The sequence below is a fragment of the Acartia tonsa genome, chromosome 9 (assembly GCF_053477335.1).
Source record: "Acartia tonsa isolate MP-2025a chromosome 9, ASM5347733v1, whole genome shotgun sequence".
Taxonomy (NCBI): Eukaryota; Metazoa; Arthropoda; class Copepoda; order Calanoida; family Acartiidae; genus Acartia; species Acartia tonsa.
In genome coordinates, this window is record NC_137268.1 from 26,275,110 (window position 1) to 26,295,238 (window position 20,129).

The 20,129-nt window shown below is 31.5% G+C and overlaps 1 protein-coding gene across 1 annotated transcript; it reads right to left on the bottom strand.

Annotated features, from left to right (window-relative positions):
• Positions 1 to 293: 293 nt before the first annotated feature.
• On the bottom strand, positions 294 to 15,213 carry LOC145328641 (chymotrypsinogen A-like). The gene is made up of 17 exons (XM_080172406.1): positions 15,118 to 15,213; positions 10,214 to 10,269; positions 9,606 to 9,669; positions 9,137 to 9,167; positions 8,633 to 8,689; positions 8,378 to 8,416; positions 7,679 to 7,735; positions 7,284 to 7,335; positions 6,638 to 6,714; positions 5,257 to 5,320; positions 3,667 to 3,746; positions 3,028 to 3,109; positions 2,823 to 2,911; positions 2,342 to 2,414; positions 1,780 to 1,854; positions 1,429 to 1,478; positions 294 to 821 (listed from the first exon to the last, which is right to left on the bottom strand). The coding sequence occupies exons 1-17, from the start codon at positions 15,161 to 15,163 to the stop codon at positions 761 to 763; spliced, it is 1,053 nt and encodes a 350-aa protein (XP_080028532.1). The 5' UTR covers positions 15,164 to 15,213; the 3' UTR covers positions 294 to 760.
• Positions 15,214 to 20,129: the final 4,916 nt, after the last annotated feature.

Sequence of the window (20,129 nt, forward strand, 5' to 3'; positions counted from 1 at the left end):
AACTACCGGAATATTAGGTGGGGCAACACTTAACCAACAACCATCCCTTTGATTACACGATCTTTGTCTTGAAAGTCTAGCTGTATGGAAATGAGGAGTTGTGTCTTTTAAGTCCCCCACCCTACTATTAGGTAACATTATTAACTAGCGATGTGGTCCATAATCTAGCCCAATCTCAAGATAAATAGACGTAAGGACTTTATGGTAACGATCATAGATTTCCTACACTTTCTACATTGTACCTAACTGTTACAGGAATCATCATACATGGTTTGGAATCAATAAACTAATTATTACAATTAATTTAATATATTTTATTGAACAAATCAAATTTCTTTTTACAAAATATACATACAGGAATAGAAAATTTTACAATTTACATATGTATATAAAAAATGAAAAAGTATTAAAATTAACAAAAGGAAAAGGACAATGGACAGAAAATAGTTTAATGTGTGTATTAGTGTAAAGCTTGTATATTTTATGGAGTAAGAAAGGGATAGAAATCAATTTAAACGTTGTATAATAATTTTTTATAAAAATAACTCGTGTTTTTTTTTCTCAAAGACTCGAAGAATTGAGACAATGAACGATAAATACATCCATAATTGTCAAATTCTGTAGATTAAAATTATTGTAGTAAAAGCTTAGACACTGCTAGGATGTACCAGCCAATCAAGATATAAAAGTTTTAAAGAGAGCATAAGTACCAGTATAATTTACAGTCCAATGTCCCCTCCCTCCCTATCGGCTACTCTGTTTATCCCATCATGTATCCAAGCAAAGATTCAACTTGGTCCGCTACAGGCCAGGCGCGTGTCCTAAAATAATCAAGGATGAAAACTTTCATAAGTAGCAAAGCGCATAAAAATCATGAAATACGCCGTTATGTTTTTCGCCGTTTTGTATCCACTCCGGTAATTGTATATTTTTTTTAAATTCAGACAAACTGGCGAAATAAATTATGCTCATAGGTATTAGGTAAAGAAAATATTCACAAAAAAGTCAGTTGTCTATCTAATATAGCAGCTGAGAAAATCACATTTCCCCCAGAGCGTTATGGACTGACAGCGTGAATTATAAAGTAGCTTGAGTGCTAAAAACAAGGATAAAAATCAAAGCTTTCGTCAAAATCTATGATTAGCAAAGTTCAAAACAGTCTAAATAAACCGAAATCAATAGACAGATTGACAAAGTAAATTACAACAAAAGCAAAAACATTTTTTTAAAGTAGAAATGATTATTTTTATTGAGACAAATTGGATTGTTATGTTTTGTTAAATTCCCTGTAAAAATTTATGCTATTATTTTGTCGACATTTTATCACCCGTATATATGTAGTCGACACAACCATTGAAAATTAAATTTGATAATATTGACCAACGGAAATGTGTTAGGCAAAACAATTTTTGTTGTCATGTCGCTTACCTTCTAGATGAATCAGTGGACCCATTGGCGTTGAAGTTAGTAACTCCACACTATAAATAAAACAAAATTTGTCTGAAAACCAAACTCTTTATCAAAACAACTTCCATAAAAGCGAAGCTGTACAAATCAGACAGACAAGTGAACATTGCTAATGGTTTATTGCCTTAAGTTTTATACCTTTATCTCCCATTCGTTCTGCGCATTTTAAATGAATCTTGATTGTTTTGTACAAACTTTCTGTGTCGAAATTTTTCCACCAATGTTAATTTATAGTAGGGGTAAATTTTCTTTATATAATTGTGCTTGTACATCAATTGTCCGTCCATTGTCTTATCCCTGGCGGACACTAACCTGTTCTGTGTTGATATCGTCATTGGGGTCGCGAGATTGAATTGTATCCTTGATCCATTCCAAAACATTGGCAACCTAAAAATAATGAGGTCATGTTTTGGTAGTAGTGGAAATATTAACATTTTTATACGAACTAGGAGGTTTCCACTGTTTTTTATTCAATGTTTTGAGATTTCTATGTTAACACGCCAGGGAGGAAGGGGACATTGGGTTGTTTATTTAATAAGTCGACCACCCCCCCTCTTTTAATTGCAGTTTTTAAAGGAAAAAGTTTTTTAAAAATTTTTTTGGGGTGGTCATTATTTTCTAGAGGTGGTGAACCATAAAGGAAAACCATATCGGTTCAGTGGTTAGCGAGATCCTTCGGTACACACACACACATATCCTGCTTCTCTATAATTCACTTTGTCTGTTTATCAGGCAGTCCGTAACGCTATTGAATTTTCTTGGTTGTTATCCAAGGAAGAGTGCTGAAATTTTAAAAATATTCCCTGTAACAAAGAGCATCTGGTGTAAAAATTAATTGGTCCGTCGGACTGTCGGTATTGCAATAAGTAACTACCTTAGTATAGACCTCTGGAGCCCAATTTTGACAGTCCGCAAGTCCATAGGAACATACTCCAACCAACTGTTTCCTAAAATCAAATCAACTCTTAATTTCAGGCGCTTCGCGCAACCATAGCTCGAATGAAAGCAAATGAAATAGCCAAGCAAAAAAATCTTGGTTAACATTTATTAATAAAATAGCCTAAAACCATTCCTGGAGAAGCTTCTCTATTTGGAGACCTTAATTGGTATGTTATTGACGGGGAGGGAGGGATCACTGGACTGTAAATTATTATGATGCACAATGATTTTTATTGACGATCTCTCATTTGTAGGCTTTACAACTTCGTGTACCTTTAATAAATCTTAATTTAGCCTTATCTAAACTTTTCAACCACCAATTTTTTTTCTACAGAGGGGTTGATTTTGTTCATCATCATTGGCGAAATAAGTACATCGTCTTATCCCTTAATGTCACTAGGTATCGACTATCTTACCTTCCCTTTTCCTTGATAAACATGCCACCCCCAGAATCTCCGTGACAGGATGCGCCAGTTGACCGGAAACACATCTTAGGCCCGCCAATCTAAAACAACGACGTTATATAATGATGTAATTTTCAGATCAACTTTATATCGTAGTGGATAATTGCATGCAAGAAAGAGCAAAGTTTTAAATCACTAAGACAATTCAATGACTTACCTCAACCCTCCCCTTTCCATATCCCCACTGTGACTGACACTCCTCCTGGCTGATGATGTTAACGTCCAACTCTTGTAAAACCCTGAACAACAAAAAGGACGATTGTGCAGCTGTGTATAGTGCCCTAGCAAAATGAGTAGGTGTGTATATGTCATTGTTTTTTTCGGCTACATATTTTATTGACGTCATCTCTTTTCTAGGGGGTTTCTTTCCCACTTCCTTTTCTCTTCCCTTCTACTATGACGTCAATAGAATAGGTACACCAAAAGCTGTGACATCTATCCCTATTTTCCTAGGGCACTAAACACAGCTACATCTTACAAAAAAACCTCTCAAAATAGAAACTTTTTTGGGTTAATTTCTCTCTGATGGGTAAAATAGATCAAATTTATTCTCTTGACCTCAAAAAGCTTTATGCAATTTAGTCATATTGTATTAGAGATTAGCAAGATCTTTGAGTGTAATACGGATAGAGAAAACAAAAACAAACATCCTATCATTCCTGTCTCTTATATAAAATGATCAGGAACAAATATTGTTAAATATCTTACATTAATACAAATTGTATAATATTTCTTATTTTTAAGATTACAACTAATGAACTTCACAGTCTAACTGACAGGCATTGCTATTCTATACCTGGCTGATGAGTGGCTGGAATCTCCGTCTGTACGTCCCCAGCCGACTACAGTTGCTGTTTGTCCAGCGTAGCTGCTAACCTAAACAAAGTGCCAATGAAAAAAAAATTTCAATAGTTTTGTCGCTTTTGGTGTTGATGTATACCTGGTCTACATATTGTCCTAGGAATCAACATTTCAAAAATCAAAAAAAAACATGATGATATTTAATGTGTATTACATTTGTTTTTTATTAAGTCTAGATTGTTTTTTTTTAAATATTCACTTTTCAATCTAAAGTAGGGGTAATACTGTTGTATCGTCATTAGAAGCGTAGCGTACATTAATTTATCGTCCAATTGATGTGGCTTTATTATACCTTAATAGTAGGTGAATACAACCGTAAATATACATTATACACATATGTATATAGTCTAGATGAACTCTCTTATTTGTACCAAAGTGTATAATCCAACCACATTATTGGTTAGGAAGTATATACATTAAGAAAAGTAAATTTTCATTAAAATCAATAAAAATTTTGAAATTATAGTGCAGAAGTTACCTTTTATAATACAAATAAGGATTTTAATTGCCATTTATCTTAAAAGTGTATTTTCTCAATATGAAACGCCTAAAAACATCGGGTTTTTAAAACTAATAATTTTTGTAATAAGTTGTACTAAAACAGTAGCTTTAGGTCTTATTAGAATACAAATAACGAAAAACTGCGACAAATCTACGTTTAAAGACATAAAACATGAAAAGTATTTAAATAAAGTTCATGTCTCAACAGACATTGTCGCCAATAAAGAAAGAAATATTTAAATAAATAAAAATTAATGTAGGTTAAAACGTGTTCTACAATTAGTCTCATATTCAATAACTTTCAAAAAAATTATACTAAATACAAAAAAATAATATTACATCAAAATAACTAGGTATATTGTTTATAAATGAACCAGGAATAAAGGCTAAAGTAAATCTTTAATTTTTCACTTTAATAATTTTGCAGTATGAATTAGTTTTCCTCAAAGATTGTAATTTTACAGAAATATATTTTAAACTTTTTTTCTTCATACATTTATTCCTGGTGATTTATATTTTATATCATTGTTTTTAAAATTTAGCAGACGAAAGCTGGTATAAGACATTCTTAATTGGGGAAGATAAGATGAAAGAAACGTGTGATTTAATATCAATTTAATATAATAAAATATTTTTTTAATTATGAATTATTATTTAACTGTCTATAATAAAGTTTCTGCAATATCATTCCAAGGAATAAAAAATATTGACTGCACCTAATATACATGGTACTAAAACACAGTTTTTCTTCATTTTTAACCATAAAATAAATAATTTTTCAGTTTAATTTTAATAATTAAGGAAAAAAGTAAACTTAATATAAACAAATCTTGTCTTGTAAAAATTCTTTTTTTAAGTTGAGCGAATTATATTGTCTACTTGATCATCTGGGGTAATAAATGTATGGATCATGGAAAGAAAACGAAGTAGCGGGTTTCGTTGTATTTTCACAATAGCTTTTCTATTATTTCAAGCCCCTGCCGGGGGCTTAACCTGCTGGGCAATCATAACTTTTACATTATACCTGTACAGAGGGCAGACAGACGGGCCATAATTCACCAGGACTCACGTCTGGCATTTTTTTCAATCTGACACATTTTTTTGTTAAGTTTACATAAAATAAATTTTTCGCAACTAACGGCTAATTCCTAATTGGGTGGGAATACAATCCTCAAAATAGTTAGAAACCTTCCTAAGACTTATCAGAAGCTACATGATAAAAGGGAACCAGATGGGTTAATCAGATAGCAAGATCCAGCGGCACACACAAACAAAAAGACATCCTGTTACTTTTATATAAAGATAATACTTTTAATCTACTAAAATCCCTTATTTTAATATTTTTTTTATATAAATATATTCTATGGGTTTAAGGGTAACATAGTGGACGATAAATTTACATATATTTTTTTCTGACTTCGAAATAGAATTGAAATGTTCGTTTGTCCGACTGCATTATTTGTGAGCTTAATTTGTGTTCTTTAGACCTCGACAAAGCCTTCGATATTATCTATTATGAAGGAAGCTCAATACCATAATACCTTAAATCTTTATATTCCCCTCAAAAATCAAATAATCACTTAAAAGTCAAACAAGCGTATTTCGATTCGCAATTTTGCCAAATGGCTGCAGTGGATACATCTCCCTTATGATTGAAATCCTATCCAATTGTATTATGATGAAATTTATGAAACTTGTTCAAAGTTTTTAATTTTAAAGTTTATTTGATCTCTTTCCTAATGTGTAAGAACGTTCGATCATAATAAAACTATAGAGTAGCTTTGCTCCTACTATGATTTATATTTGTAAACTTTCCTAAGCAAAGCAATATCATAATTATGGCTGTTTGTCATTAGTACAATTTTCCGAACGTCAGAACTTTCACTGGAATTAATAGATTTTTAGTAGCGCAGCTACTCTATAATTAGGCAGTAAGAAAGATCTTCGCTTATTCGTTGGCTTTAAAACATTGGATACTTTGAAAATTTTGATTATTTGATAAAGCAGTGTCCAAACTTTGTCACCAATAACATTGATCTATTCTATAAGGGATAAGAATACATCGGTACGTCCATCCTACTGAATTTCCGTAAATATTGTATTATGATTACTTCTTCTGTAATTATTACAAGATTTTAAGATTACGCTACTAATAAAAACAATTGTAAATAACATTAGAAGAAGATAAAATCAAATAAGATGATTTATAATTATTTTGAGGGGGGTGTAATTTCCTACATTTAAATAAAAAAGGGGATGTGACCTTTTGGGGGTGTAGAAATGTGTATATAAGTTGACATCTAGGGGATGTATTCAACCCCCTTGATTTTGCCGGGGGTGGATATACCCCCCCCCCCCCGACCTAACAGGAAAACTAAAATAAGCTGGTTATTATGTAAACTTTCCTGAGCAAAGCTATATCATATTCATGGCTGTCTGTATTATACTCGGGATGGATGTGGATCTCATCTATGCTATCCGTCTAAAAAATTATAACAAGAGATTCAAATACAAATTCTGCACACACTAAACTACGCCTCTAGAGGCCTCTAGGGACATTTTAGGGCAGGATGGTTGGGTAAGTCGAACCTCCTCCTTAAATAAAAACAAAAAGAAAAAATTTTAAGTTTGAGTTTTGTTTCTAAGGTATATGTATTTTTATCTCCAAAAATGACCCTTTATGGACTTATAGAAGCTATAAGAAGCTGATACTTTTATATAAGGATTACATATATTTACTTTTAAAGCTGCGCAAATTATTGACATAATTGTCCTTGTTTGAATATTTGGGATCTAGTGCAGTTCACAGTGAAATGTTCCTGCTATCGATTATAGCAAAAAACTATGAATTTTAAAGGCTGCTGACGGCGAAACTTACAGATGATGTTAGCACAAAATTTTAACGTACTAAAGATGGCCTGTATATAATTTGGAATAGTCATTAATCAATAATGCACAGATATCTTGAAGCGCACATTTTCTTGATTTTTGTAGATAATCGATACGATGAACATTTCACCTTAAATTGCAGTAGATCCAATATTTGTATACCTGGAAAAAATAGTAGAAATATCTGGCTCTCTTACTGGTTCCCATCACTACTCTAAACAATTGTCAAATCATTTAATTCTGAATTAATTCTTACCTACAGTAAATTAACAAACACACGAAAAACTAGCGTCCTACAATTTTCAATTTATTTGAAGAGGAAGAAACTTTTAAATAAAATTCAAAACAAAATTTGAAAATATAATAAGATTAAAATATAAAAGATGAATTTAAAAGAAAAATAAGGTAAAAATGATAAAATTACAAGTAACAAATAACTTATTCATTGCAAAACATAAGAGAAAATTTCTATTCATTTCAATAAACTTGAAATACCAAAACAACGGGGGGGGGGGGGGTCTTCGACGTACTTTTAGGGTAACGCCAAAATATGTTACCTAAGGTCCACTGGTCTGTCTGTTTCACGGATGCAATGGGCAGCTGTCACCAACCACCTATCAAACATATTTCAATTTTGAGACATGACTTATAAGCGCAGTAAACAATTTTGGGGTGTAGTCCCTATGTGACAACGCCTCTTAAGGGGCGTGTCGTCGTATTTTCACGGTATTTTTTCTCCTACTTCTAGCCCTTTCGGGGGGCTCTAACCCTGCGGGGTTAAGAGCCTAACCCAGCGGGGCAATCACCTAACCTAACTTAACTTAACCTAACCTAAACTAACCTATCAAAAGTTACTGTGAAAATACAACGAAACGCCCCTTAAGAGGCGTTGCAACGAAGGGGACTAAACCCCAATTTTGCCTTGCTCTCCTGTAAACATCATATTATCAAAAATAAATCGTTACAGGTGACACTGACAGACAAATAGACGGAATGATAGACAAACAAAGATGTACAGACATAAGTATAGATGTACGACGGACAGACAATAAAGAGTACACACAGACAAAAAAAAGCCGTACTGACAAAAGGTCGTAAAGACGGATAGGCAAATAGACGGAGAACAAACTTGAAACAGGAGTAAGGACAAACAAACGTACTGACAGGCGTACAGACATATAAACGTACAAACAGACAGACAGAAAGTCGTACAGACAAACTTACGGACAGACCCTATATAAAAAATGTATATTTACCTAACGCTGACTAGAGTAGCACCACAGTAAGTTGTTGTTCTGATAATATTCGTTTTTTACTTCTTATAAATTGACGTGTTTACGCTTATCTAACATTAAATGACCAGGGATCTTTAGAGATAATTCAATGGACGATAAATTTATGTACATCCTTAGTGATGATAAACAAATTTACGCCACTTGTACACTAGAACTATTGTTGGAAAGCTTTGGTTACCGGTGAAATACCTAAAAATTATTGAAGTAAAAAACTGCCTAATGAGGCCTCCCAGATGTCTAACCCATCCAAGGAATCCAGTCTTTGACTCTTCTCTATAATAGGAATATTTTTAGTTAAATGGTGATTTTTAAAAGTTAATCCTATTATATAAAAGTAGCAGGATGTCTCAGTAACTGTAGCTTAATATTTCGCTACCCACTGGACCGATATGATTCTCCTTTACAGTACCGCTGCTTATAGCTCATGGGATTATTTATAACTTTTTTTTGAGGGGGGGGGGGGGGAAGGATAAAAATCCTTTCCTCTTATTTTTTTTATTTTTATAACTTAGACATCGTGTCATGTCAGGCAGACCGACTGACCAATTAAATTATATTCTGGATGCTTGTTGATTATAGGAATCTCGGGGTCAACTTAAAAATTCAGCCGCCTACCTAAATCAGCTGCCGAAAAAATTAACGCTGCTTATAAACGGTCAAACGGACAGATGGACGGACATTTCGAATTGCAGAGTATCTGCGCTATTAAAAAGTAATAACCTTACAAGACCAACATGCCAAGGATGCTCTCCTGAAAAATGGAAAATTTGTAAAAAAAAAAAAAATACAGGGATTTTAGGGGATAAGATTTTTATAATTGATAACCATCCACAATGATTTTAAAGTAAATTACTTTTTTTGGTTACAAATTTTGGTTAATAAGTTTTTAAGCAAATTATAAGATAACATAGTTATGAAACTTAGGGTATCATTGTAATTTACAGGACAATGTCCCCTCCAAAAATTATTTCTTTATTAAAATGACACCTCTCCCTCCCTCCTTCCTTTTATTTAACCTATTATTTGTAAAGGGCTGTGGATTTAAGGGTAACCGAAGGCATAAAAACAGTTTAAAACCATTCAAGGCTTTATGAAAAAAATTATACTTTCTGACCAATAATGTTGTCGAATTATTCCTACACTGTGTTCCTATTGGTCCAAATAAAGGATTGATCATCTATTATCTTACCTATAAAAGTTTCCTCTCCATCTACAAGTGCAGCCACCCTCGGACCATCAATGTCAGATATCACCTGAACATCAAATTTTATGGAGATGAAGTTTTAATATCATTTATCAAGAACGTCCAAGCTTTTTGTTATGGGGGTAAAATGAGCGGTTTCAAAGGTTTCAGAGGTGTAATATAATGGGCGGCTAGGCAGGCAAGGGGGCCGTACGCTGCGGCTAGGCAGGCTAGGGAGCCGAGCGCTGCGACCAGAATTCATAGTTCTGTCGGAGGGGGGGGGGGAAGGGTACTCAAACAATGTATTTTTTTAATTTTGAGAGGAAAAAATGAATGATGGGTTTCAAAGTTTGAGTGGGGGTAAACACTCCTTTATCCCCCTCCCCTTGGATAGTAATCTTTACTTATTATTTGCACTAACATTCAGGTAGGGAGGGGACAATGGACAAAAAATCATACTGTTACCCAAAGTTTTATGAACAAATTAATAGAGCCCAAACTTTCCACCAATAATTTTAGTCTTCAAAAGTGTAATTTTTTATCTTAATTAAGATCCCAGGACTGACTGGCAGACAAAGACTCACAAATCAGCGTAGCTACCATAAAATTAGTACCTCATAGTCGGGATCAGTAACACCCTCGTTTGGGGCACAAATAACCGCATTCAAAACTGAAATTAGAAAGCAAGGTTATGGGAAGATAATTCTGCACTAGTTATCCTAAGCAAATATTGTTTTTCGTTTGAGTCCTATGAAAACTGGTCTTTTTGAGCCCTTAGAAATGATGGATTTTAAATAAGAAATGAAAAAAATTGCATATTTTAGTCAATGTTACTAGTCGGTTACGCTCTTCATGCCTTTTTGGGCATTTAAAGATAGAGAAAAATGGAGGGGGTAGGGATGGAATGGAAAAAGCTGTATTGTAGAAAAAAGAATAGCCATATTGGTCAAAAAGACAATTTTTTTGGAGTCCATCGTTTCAAAGAATTTAAGAACCATACAAATAACGAGAAAGCGTTTTAATTTTTTTTGAGCAAATGGAAGATGTAAAAACTATATGCCTTTTTTTTTAAAAAAAAGGCATAAAAAATTAAAACATGACAGCTTATGCTTTAAATCTATTTATTTTTGTCTAGTTATTTCTTGTTTTAAATCGCACATTGCCAAAAAAAAATCTCTAAACAAACAAAGACAATTGTGTTAATAAGTATCTCAGCATCAATAAAAATTATAGTGAAAAAACAATAACGTTTAATATGATTTTAAACGAAAAGAAAATGACATATATGAAGGCAAGCAATAACACTGGTCTCCAAAGCTATGTGATTGTGTACGTCCGAGACTTTGCGTAAGATTCCAGAAGAAAGATGTATTTTATGAGAAAAATAAAGATGTTATACTTAGACGTTGTGGCCTTTGAGGGACTTACGGACTGACCTAAGAGTTATAGAGTAGCTGCACTACGCATAATTTTAAAAATAAATAGGACAACTACATTTTTAAACATTTTCTTTATTAGAGATTGCGCACTTAGCTTTTTAGTTGTTATATCCTTTAGGGTGACATATTGAATTTATAGCCTAAAACCACCTCAAGAGAATAACGAAGCTTCTTTAAAAATGACAACTTGACTGGCTCTGTTCTTTCAAGTTCTAATGCTTCATACAAAACATACGTCTGTCTGTCTGTATCTCAGTAAATGCTGGACTGATATGGTTCTCCTTTCATGTGAAGCCTCTCATATATCTATTTTTGGAGAGGGTATTTCACCCTCCCAAGAGGGATCGCCCCTAGAACCCTAATCCTTTCTTCCCCCCCCCCAAAAAAAAAAAAAAAAAATATACATCTTACGGATTGACATACGGAAAAAGTGAGCTATGAAATAGCTTCAATTTAAAAAAAATTTGAATTGAAAACTTGATTGATATTTGAGCTACAAATTGAAATTTTATGTAAAATCATTTCAAAGACAATTTAAGGCGAAGATATTATTTTGTATGCTGTTTTAAAATATTGATAATTATAAAATAAAATAATCAGGATTTTTGTGTGTCTGTAACGAAAGATCTTGCTAAAACCTAAACCAATTTGGTATTCCATTATAGTGAATCTTCTTACAGGTCCAAGGAAGGTTTATAACTATTTTGAGGGGAATCTCTCTTTCTCTAAAGTGCCACTGAAGGCCTCTAGGGGCGTAGCCGCTAGTGTTATATAAATGTTTGACATGATTAATAAATTCTAATTAAGTTTTAGAGAAAATATTTGCTTTTTGCACACTATTTTATTTGAAGCTATTCTATAATTTGCTATACAAAAATTCTGTACATAAATATGTTAATGTTATTATCTTAACCAGTGGAGCAGCTACTCTTTAACTAATAAATGACTATACGTCCGTCCGCTCGGACTTTCGTTCATCATAAAACAAGATGTAGAAGATATATATATATATAGTTAAAACTTAAGACAATTAACGAAGTTATACATGTTATTCATTAACTTTTTTACTAATTACAATGTAGTTTAGCTTACTGTAGTTTTCTGTCTACATATTATTATCTTGCTATTGTTTTGCAAAATATGGAAATAATTGTCTTTGTTAAAAAAATCTGAGTCATAAGCCATCCAGTGTAAAATACGGAGACAGATACCCAGAAATCAGAGAATGTACGCAGGTTTAAAAAGTACATTGACATATTTACACTATAGTGCTTCTGCTTATGAATAGAAATTGAATTAATGTAATCAATTTATCTTTGAAAATATTTGTAAAATTCAAGAAAATATCCATGAATACAGAATATTTAGTGTACAAAATTAGAACCTATACCCTGTCATCTAAAATACAGTGAGTAATATCATGAAAATCATTCACTGTACAATTTTAATAGCGCAACTATTCAACTTTTGTTGGCCGGTATCAGGGATCTTAATGGATATAGAATATGGGCGATAAATTGATTTAATTCACTAATGATTATAGACAAAAATTACTCCTTCTTTAGATTACAATTAATGGTTGAAAAAATTGGTCCTGTTCGATTGAAATAACCTATCAAAATTTAATAAAAGTACTCCAAGTTTTAAATTCAACTCCCTCCATGATTTCATTTCTAACCCTAGAATAGTAGTCCTATCCTTCCCACACATCCCAATAAACAACCAAGGATATACACATGGAATTGGAGTGAAAATTGTCCCACTCCCGTCCGTTTTTTTCCTATTTCAAATGTGAAATTAAATTTATCTAAAATTAAATGTTAAATTAAATTAAAACAGAAATGAAATAAATAATAAAAACAACAAGGATGAAAATATAAATTACAGAGAAGAAATTTTATGTTCTTTTAAGAAACTTGTTGATTTAAAACAATTAGAAATAAATAAAATAAACAGGTAGAGAGGGGACACTGGTATGTAAATTAAACTTCTTATCAGTTGACTAAAAAAACATTGGGGCATTTATTTAAAATCTTAATTGGTTGTTTCAAGCTAAAAGTAGTGTCCAGACATTTCAACCTATAATCTTTATCTACAGAAGCGTTAATATTGTTTCTTATCATTGGGTATGTTAATCAATTTATCGTCCATTGTCATATCCCTTAAGATCCCTGAAAGAAACTAGAAATACTCACACACATACTTCATGTGATTAAATTAACAAGGACAATTATGTCCAATGGAAGTTTGCTGCGATAACAAAAATATCCAAACAAAAGTTTTATGTTTTATAGATAGATCATTAAATTAATTACAATTTTTGGGAATCAAAGTACAAGCTAACTTTATAAAAAATTTAATTAAAAACGCAACACAAATATCAATAAATCACATAATATAACAATGCATTTAAATGAAACTGTGTTCTCGATTTTAAAAACAATGAAGAAATATAATAATATTATTTGACGTCAGATAGCCGGTTGTTCAGCTAAATCTTAGATATAGAGTAGCTTCGCAACTATTGCAAGTGTTAGCATTCATTTTAGAAAAGCTTTGCTTTTGGAAAGGGTGGAGTTATTTTACTGATACGTTATCTATACAAAATTTAGCAGGAAGGGCGGGCACACTGGACAGTAAATTATACTGGTACCCAAAGTTTTATAAGCACGTTCATTTATTTGTTAGCTTAAAAAAACTGTGGGTACTTTTATTTAATCTTAATTGGCTGGTTAATAATTTTTAAACCAATAAAGAAGAAGGGGTAATTTTATGTTTCATATTTTGGCCTTCACATCAATTTATCATTCATTTTTTTATCCTGTAAGATTCTTGGAATTTAGGGGTATAATATTTATCACTTGAGAGAAGTGGAGAGTCGACCCTATTCTTTTAATTTTGGTTTTAAGAAGAAAATTCTAAACGAATTGTTTTGAGTTTGGGTATTTTGTTCTCTTTAGAGGTTAAAGAACACTCACTAAAATAGTTAAAACCTTCCTTGGGCCAAAAAGAAGCTTCACTATGTAGAGTCCTATCTTTTTGGTAAAGAAAGGAAACAGTACAAAAATACAAGCTTAATTTTGAAAAGAAGAAAAAAATTCAAACGACCACACCCCCCCCCCCTCACACACAATGATGTAACTAGTTACAAAATTTAGGTCAAATTAAGGGAGGAAGCATGTTCTTAGGATTTCAAGAACCCCAGAGGGGAAGGGAACATTAGACTGTAAATTACACCGGTACCCAATGTTTTATAATCCTGTTATGTTATGAGTTGGCAAAAATTTGGGTACTTCTAATTAGTTTGTTAAAACTAGTGTATCCATTTCCAAACTATTCAACCTATAATTTTGATTCACAGTAATTTTGTATATCATTTAATGTCTTATTCTTAAAGATCCCTGAAGAAACCAAAATGAGCAACAAATGGATTAGGGAAAGTAGTATCTTAGTTTTGGAGGAGTAAATTAGGACCCCCCCCCTCCCCACCCCAGGGAGGGAGGAGACATTGGGCTATTCATTGCACTAATCTTCAATTTTGTATAGTAACGTTTTCTCAATAACTTTAGGGCTTATATTAAATTTTGATTGGTTGGTTCATTAGGTTAAATGCCCAAACATTTCAACCACTAATTGTAATCTACAGAAGGGGTAGTTTTGTGTATCGTCATTGGAGATGCACATCAATTTATCGACCATTGTCTTATCTCCTAAGATCTCTACCTTCCCCCATCTCAAGGATCACATCCACCCAATAAATTACTGTGCACGCCACTTGCTCTAATAGAAATCAGATAACAAGAGACTTAAGATATTTATAGAGTAACAAAGCATAGGAAATTTTCAAAGTATGGCTTCAAAACCGATTAATATCTGCTGGCTTAGATCCGTTTCTCATCCATACTGAACTATCATGTAAATTTGCAGTATTACAGTAAACTTTCCACGATTATTAAAATAAAATCAATACCAGTTTTGTCATCCCGGGCCTTCGGATCCTCGCGGCTAGCTGGTTTTAAACTTTAATATCCTTGGAAAGCTGTCTATAATACAATGGGATAAATAACTATCAACCTTACCTAGTGAAGTTAAAAGAATATACTTCCATTTCACGAATGGAACCATTTAAAATTTATTAAATTTTTGTCTGAAAATTATTTTTATTTAAATCAACTTGAAAAATAAGGATAACAACATCCATACGTATCAAAGCACAAAAAATCAAGGAGTAAACAAACGTACAAAATTATAGAGCAGATGTTAAGTTGTCATAACAAAGAAAATAAAGCGAGAGAATCAGCAAAAACTCAAAGAAAATTTCTTATATCTGCAGGCAAGAAAATCACATTTTTCCCATAGCGTTACGGACTGAAGGACAGACAAAGTGAATAACAGAGTAGCTTTATAAGTTCAAAATGTTTTACTAAAATCTGAACAAAATCACTTCAATCTCCTTAACACTTCAATGAGCACCAAAAACTTGAATAAAAACACACACAAAAATTAAATCAGACAAATTTGATATTTTTTTCAACTTTAAAATCTAAATTAAATATAAAAATAACACTAATAATGTTAATAGACACATATTGTAAACTGTAAAATTCACAATAACTATTATGTAATATTTTTTATAGCACAGAATTTTAATGTTTTCACTTTGCCTGACTGAGGCAAACTGACTGCTTAGTACTTGTAAACAGAGACTGGGTGTTTCCATATTACAACTAATATTTCAGATCTACAATAGCATAAAGTGTAATACCATAAAGTAAACAACAGTTAAAGATCTTAATTGAATCAATAAATAGATAAGGAAGGTGAAAAGTTTTGGATCTAAAGGGATAAGACAATATACGATAATAGAATACAATTCTTTAATGAAATGTTTGTTAACTGTTATAATCTAAAAAAATCAAAATAAAAAACAAAAGTTGGATATTATGTTTAAGGGAGACTTTTTGGAGAGTAATATTTATCAGTTTTATCCATTATCATGTTTTGCTGTTGCTAAAGACAAGTAATCAAATTGCGGTTCTGATAAGGTTAAACAACTTTATTCATTTTCTAATTATGATTTTGTCTATGCTTTTTGAGAAATTGTATTTTAAGCGGTTTTGTTTACAACCCAACTAGAAGAGTGATCTATGAACGTAATGGAGTTACTAGAACGAGCAACAACCAATGAGAGGGGTGATGAGTAGTGGGTGGAATAGCAAAGAAATTTAGATTCCAATTTTGTACAGTGTATATAAGAGTTTGCGAGTTTTTCAAATACTATTAAAAAGGTTTGGTCTGAAATATACAAAAAAATTAGTTTAAAACGAAACCTTAATATTAAGCAATTAGAAGCTAACAGTATTTTAATGGTTATTTGCCCCTGTTTTACATTTGCTTACATTATGGGCCTTCTTGATATCTGTCAACCTAGATGATTGTTCGTGCATCCAGGGAAAGAGGGGAAATTGGTTTATAAATTAGACTGTGACCCATATTTTTCTTCATTGGTTGCTTTGATTGGGTTGTAATGTACAAACCATTAGTGTCAAAACTTTTTCACCAATAATTTAAATTTACAGAAAAGGGATATTTTTTTTCTTTCATAATTTTGAGTATGTTTAACAGTTTTTTGTCCTTTGTCTTATCCCTTTGAGTCCCTATCAAGCACAAGATACAAAAACTTTTTTCTCTTTTTCCTTTTCTTTTTTTCCATTTTGTTGGGTTTGGAAAGGGGTAGTTGCACAAAATGCATTTGATCTTAATTTAGTGAACCGCATATTTTTTTTCTAGACTACATTTATAAGGCATATATTTGAAAGAATTTAAATTTTTTACCACGTAGTTTTAAAAAAACAAGACTTGAAAATCTTCTTTTTGTGATATATGCAATTTATAAAGACGATTTTCAAGTCATGATATTTTAAAAACTACGTGGTAGAAAATTTAAATTTTTTCAAATATATGCCACATGTAGATTAACCCATTAACCAGGAAAAAATACGTTTTTTCTTACCACACAAGCAAATATTTTTGCTATTTTAAAGAAACGAATCTTTGTAAGTTCCAATTATACTTGTACGCACTATTGAGGTTTAAAATACAAAATTTCGGAAAGATAAAACTATAAACACGGTTGCTATTTTTTGTTGTTGTTGAGAGGGTGGAAAATGATCCAACTTCGTATCATAACAAAGACGTTAAGATGTTTAAGTATAACTTCAACACAAAGGTCGTGCAATATAAAGGTTGCTTGGCTGTAGGGTATTTAAGATAAAGGCAAGCTTCTTTATTTTAGGTGTGAGAGGGAGGGGTGATTAAATAATTAAATTAAAAGGGGGTAAAAATTACTTGGAGATAAATGCTTTTGGGTTGATTTTAGATATTTACTTTTGGAGCTTATGTCACCCTAATTTGTGTGTGTGTGTGTGGTGAGGGGGGGGGGGGTTAAGTCTAAAAACATATCTTAAGTTTAGATTGGAATATTAAATCTGATCATTTCTTACTGTCCTAAAGTATCACCATTCGTTTGAACTTAGAAATCTGCTTTTAAATTTTACAAAAACTTGAATTTTCTTTTAAAAATATCACTTTTTGTGACTTTATATAAGATAAAAAGCAAAGATTAACTACATTTAGTTTATACACCAGAAATAACTGTGAACTAGTGAGTTTAGGCTTGTTAGAATTGTCCTACTGGCTTCAAACTAAAAAGAAATTTCTGGAAAGATATCGCTTATTTTCCAAATAGTACCTACGTATGACAAGAATTATTATACTAAGTTTAACATCAATAGGATAACTCTAACATGCCTAAATTAACGATAAGAGCTATTAATTGCAGATCGGACGGATGTACTAACCGACCCTAGCCATAAAAAAGCGTTGCTTTCAAAAATATATGAATACGTAGAAGGTGACATATACCCAGTATTCCGAGGAAGGTGCAAAATTTTAAAAAGTACAAAGGCCAATGACAAATAAAATACTTCTTATAAAAGTTGAATTAAAATATTTGGCTTTAAAAATCCCATTTGTACATTTTAGTAAACTAGTGGTTGCGCCCCTAGGATATAGTAGCCTTGTATTGTCTTGGAAGGGGTAGGGAAGAAAATAAAAATAGCCTAAAACCACCCTAAGACTCAAATTTAAATATAAAATAGCTTAAATCACCCTGGGATATGTGAAATGGAGAACTCAATCGGTTCAGTGGTTATCTAAATCTTGAGCAACAGATAAAAAACCTTATTACTTTATATAATAGGATAAACCTTAAAAAATATTTGAAAACTCGATAGAAATCTATATTTACTGAATAAAATCGGACTTTGAATTAGCCAATCATCATGAAAACTTGTTGTAAAGTATCTTGCTTCACTTCTAAAAAATAACAAAAATAAAAAAACAACATTTATTAAGTCTAAAGAACAATTAATACACATAGACAATTATTTAATAGATTAAAGAAAAAAGGATAATAGTTATTTATCGTATTGTATTATAGACAGCTTTCCACGGATAGTAACATTAAATTTTTTTGTTGTACCCAAGAGACCAACAAAACTGGCATGAATTTTATGATTTTTTTCTTTATTTGTAGAAAAATTTCTGCATTGCAAAAGAATACATAATTTTTCAGTATGGCACAGAACCTGTTCTAACCCAATGGATATTAATAGATTTCAAAGATTTTCAAAAAGATTTTAATTTTGAAAAAAAAATAATCAAAATACAAAAATTTCCTTTCAAGAATAGTTCTACGCACTTTGTAATTCCAAAATTAGATATTTTGGAAATTCCAAGTTAATGATTATAAAACCAATAAACCTTGACAACAAATTTATTGGGCCTTAATTTTCTAAAGCTTTTGTATAATTTTCAATATTGGTTATAATTTTCTCCTAATGAGGGTGGTTACATAAAAAAATAAATAGCTTTTACAAACTAGATTTAAGTAGATATTACTAATTTAAATGACATGCCGCTACAAAAGTTTATAAAATAGTCTATTATAAACTTTTATTTATCTTTGGGTTTAAAAAGAAAATATTAAATGTTTCTTAAATTTCAAATAAATTCTTAAAACTTACTTGTCTCGTATTATTTTACATTTAATTTGAACATAGCTAATTTTATAAGAATTGTATATGGTTTAAACTTCATGAAATCAAAAACGCCATTTGTAACAATAATGACTCACAAGAAAAAAATCTGTTATACAATATTACGTTTAAGAAAAAGACTTTGGTTATCTAAAGATTATTCATTAGATCAGAATAATGGGCCAAATCCTATAATTTTTCCTGAAGTTATTGTTTCCTCAGCCTTTCATAGTTGTAAAAAAATGAGTACTACTCTAGTACTCATATAAAACTCAAATATCTAGGTTAGCCTAAATTTGGCCGATTTACAGACCAATGCTGAACACAACCATTACAAAGATACAATTAAGTCTATTAAATTGCAAATTTTTAGAAATTAAAAGGTTTTTAAATCTTTAGCAATTAGCAGTAATAAGTTAATATAAAAATTATTTTCAAATTCAAAATCTATACGTGAATTTAAAGTTTTAAGGTTTATAATTAAATGATAGAATTTTAAAGATTTTAAAGATTAACATTGATCAATAAAATAATGTCCTTTAAAATAAAAAATAGTTATAAACATGAAGCAAAATTTGACAAACCCCAAACTGTCCCAGTTTTGAGCAAGACGATTCCTCTGACGTCATATAAAAAGGGAAGGGGGGAAGAAAATCTCTTCCCTTTTATCCCATCTCTTTTAAAGAGATTTTCTTTCCCCCTTCCCTTTTTCTTTCCCGGAATGTATATGACGTAACTGGAATCGTCTTGCTCAAAACTGGGACAGTTTGGGGTTTGTCAAAAATTTATCTGAGAAAAAAACTACTTCTAAATGTGTTATATTTTGCTTAACCATGTTTGTTAGTTGTATAAGAAAATATTGTGTTTTAATAAAGAATATCTTTGCTCTTAATTGTAACCCAAGTGAAGAAGTCAACAATGATATCAAAGATATCAATGACAGAGTAACCAAAGAAGAGTCCAATCCATCCTCCAATCTCATAGATATAGTC

Bases quoted from the DNA above. Each gene is read 5' to 3' on its own strand.
- LOC145328641 (XM_080172406.1), bottom strand. From the start codon at position 15,163: ATGGTTCCATTCGTGAAATGGAAGTATATTCTTTTAACTTCACTAG. The intron at 5,321-6,637 runs GAAAGTTTACAT...AAAATGTGTCAG, and splicing joins TATGATATAGCTTTGCTCAG to ATTGAAAAAAATGCCAGACG. The intron at 3,747-5,256 runs GTATAATGTAAA...CACTTTGTTTAG, and splicing joins TCTGTCTGCCCTCTGTACAG to GTTAGCAGCTACGCTGGACA.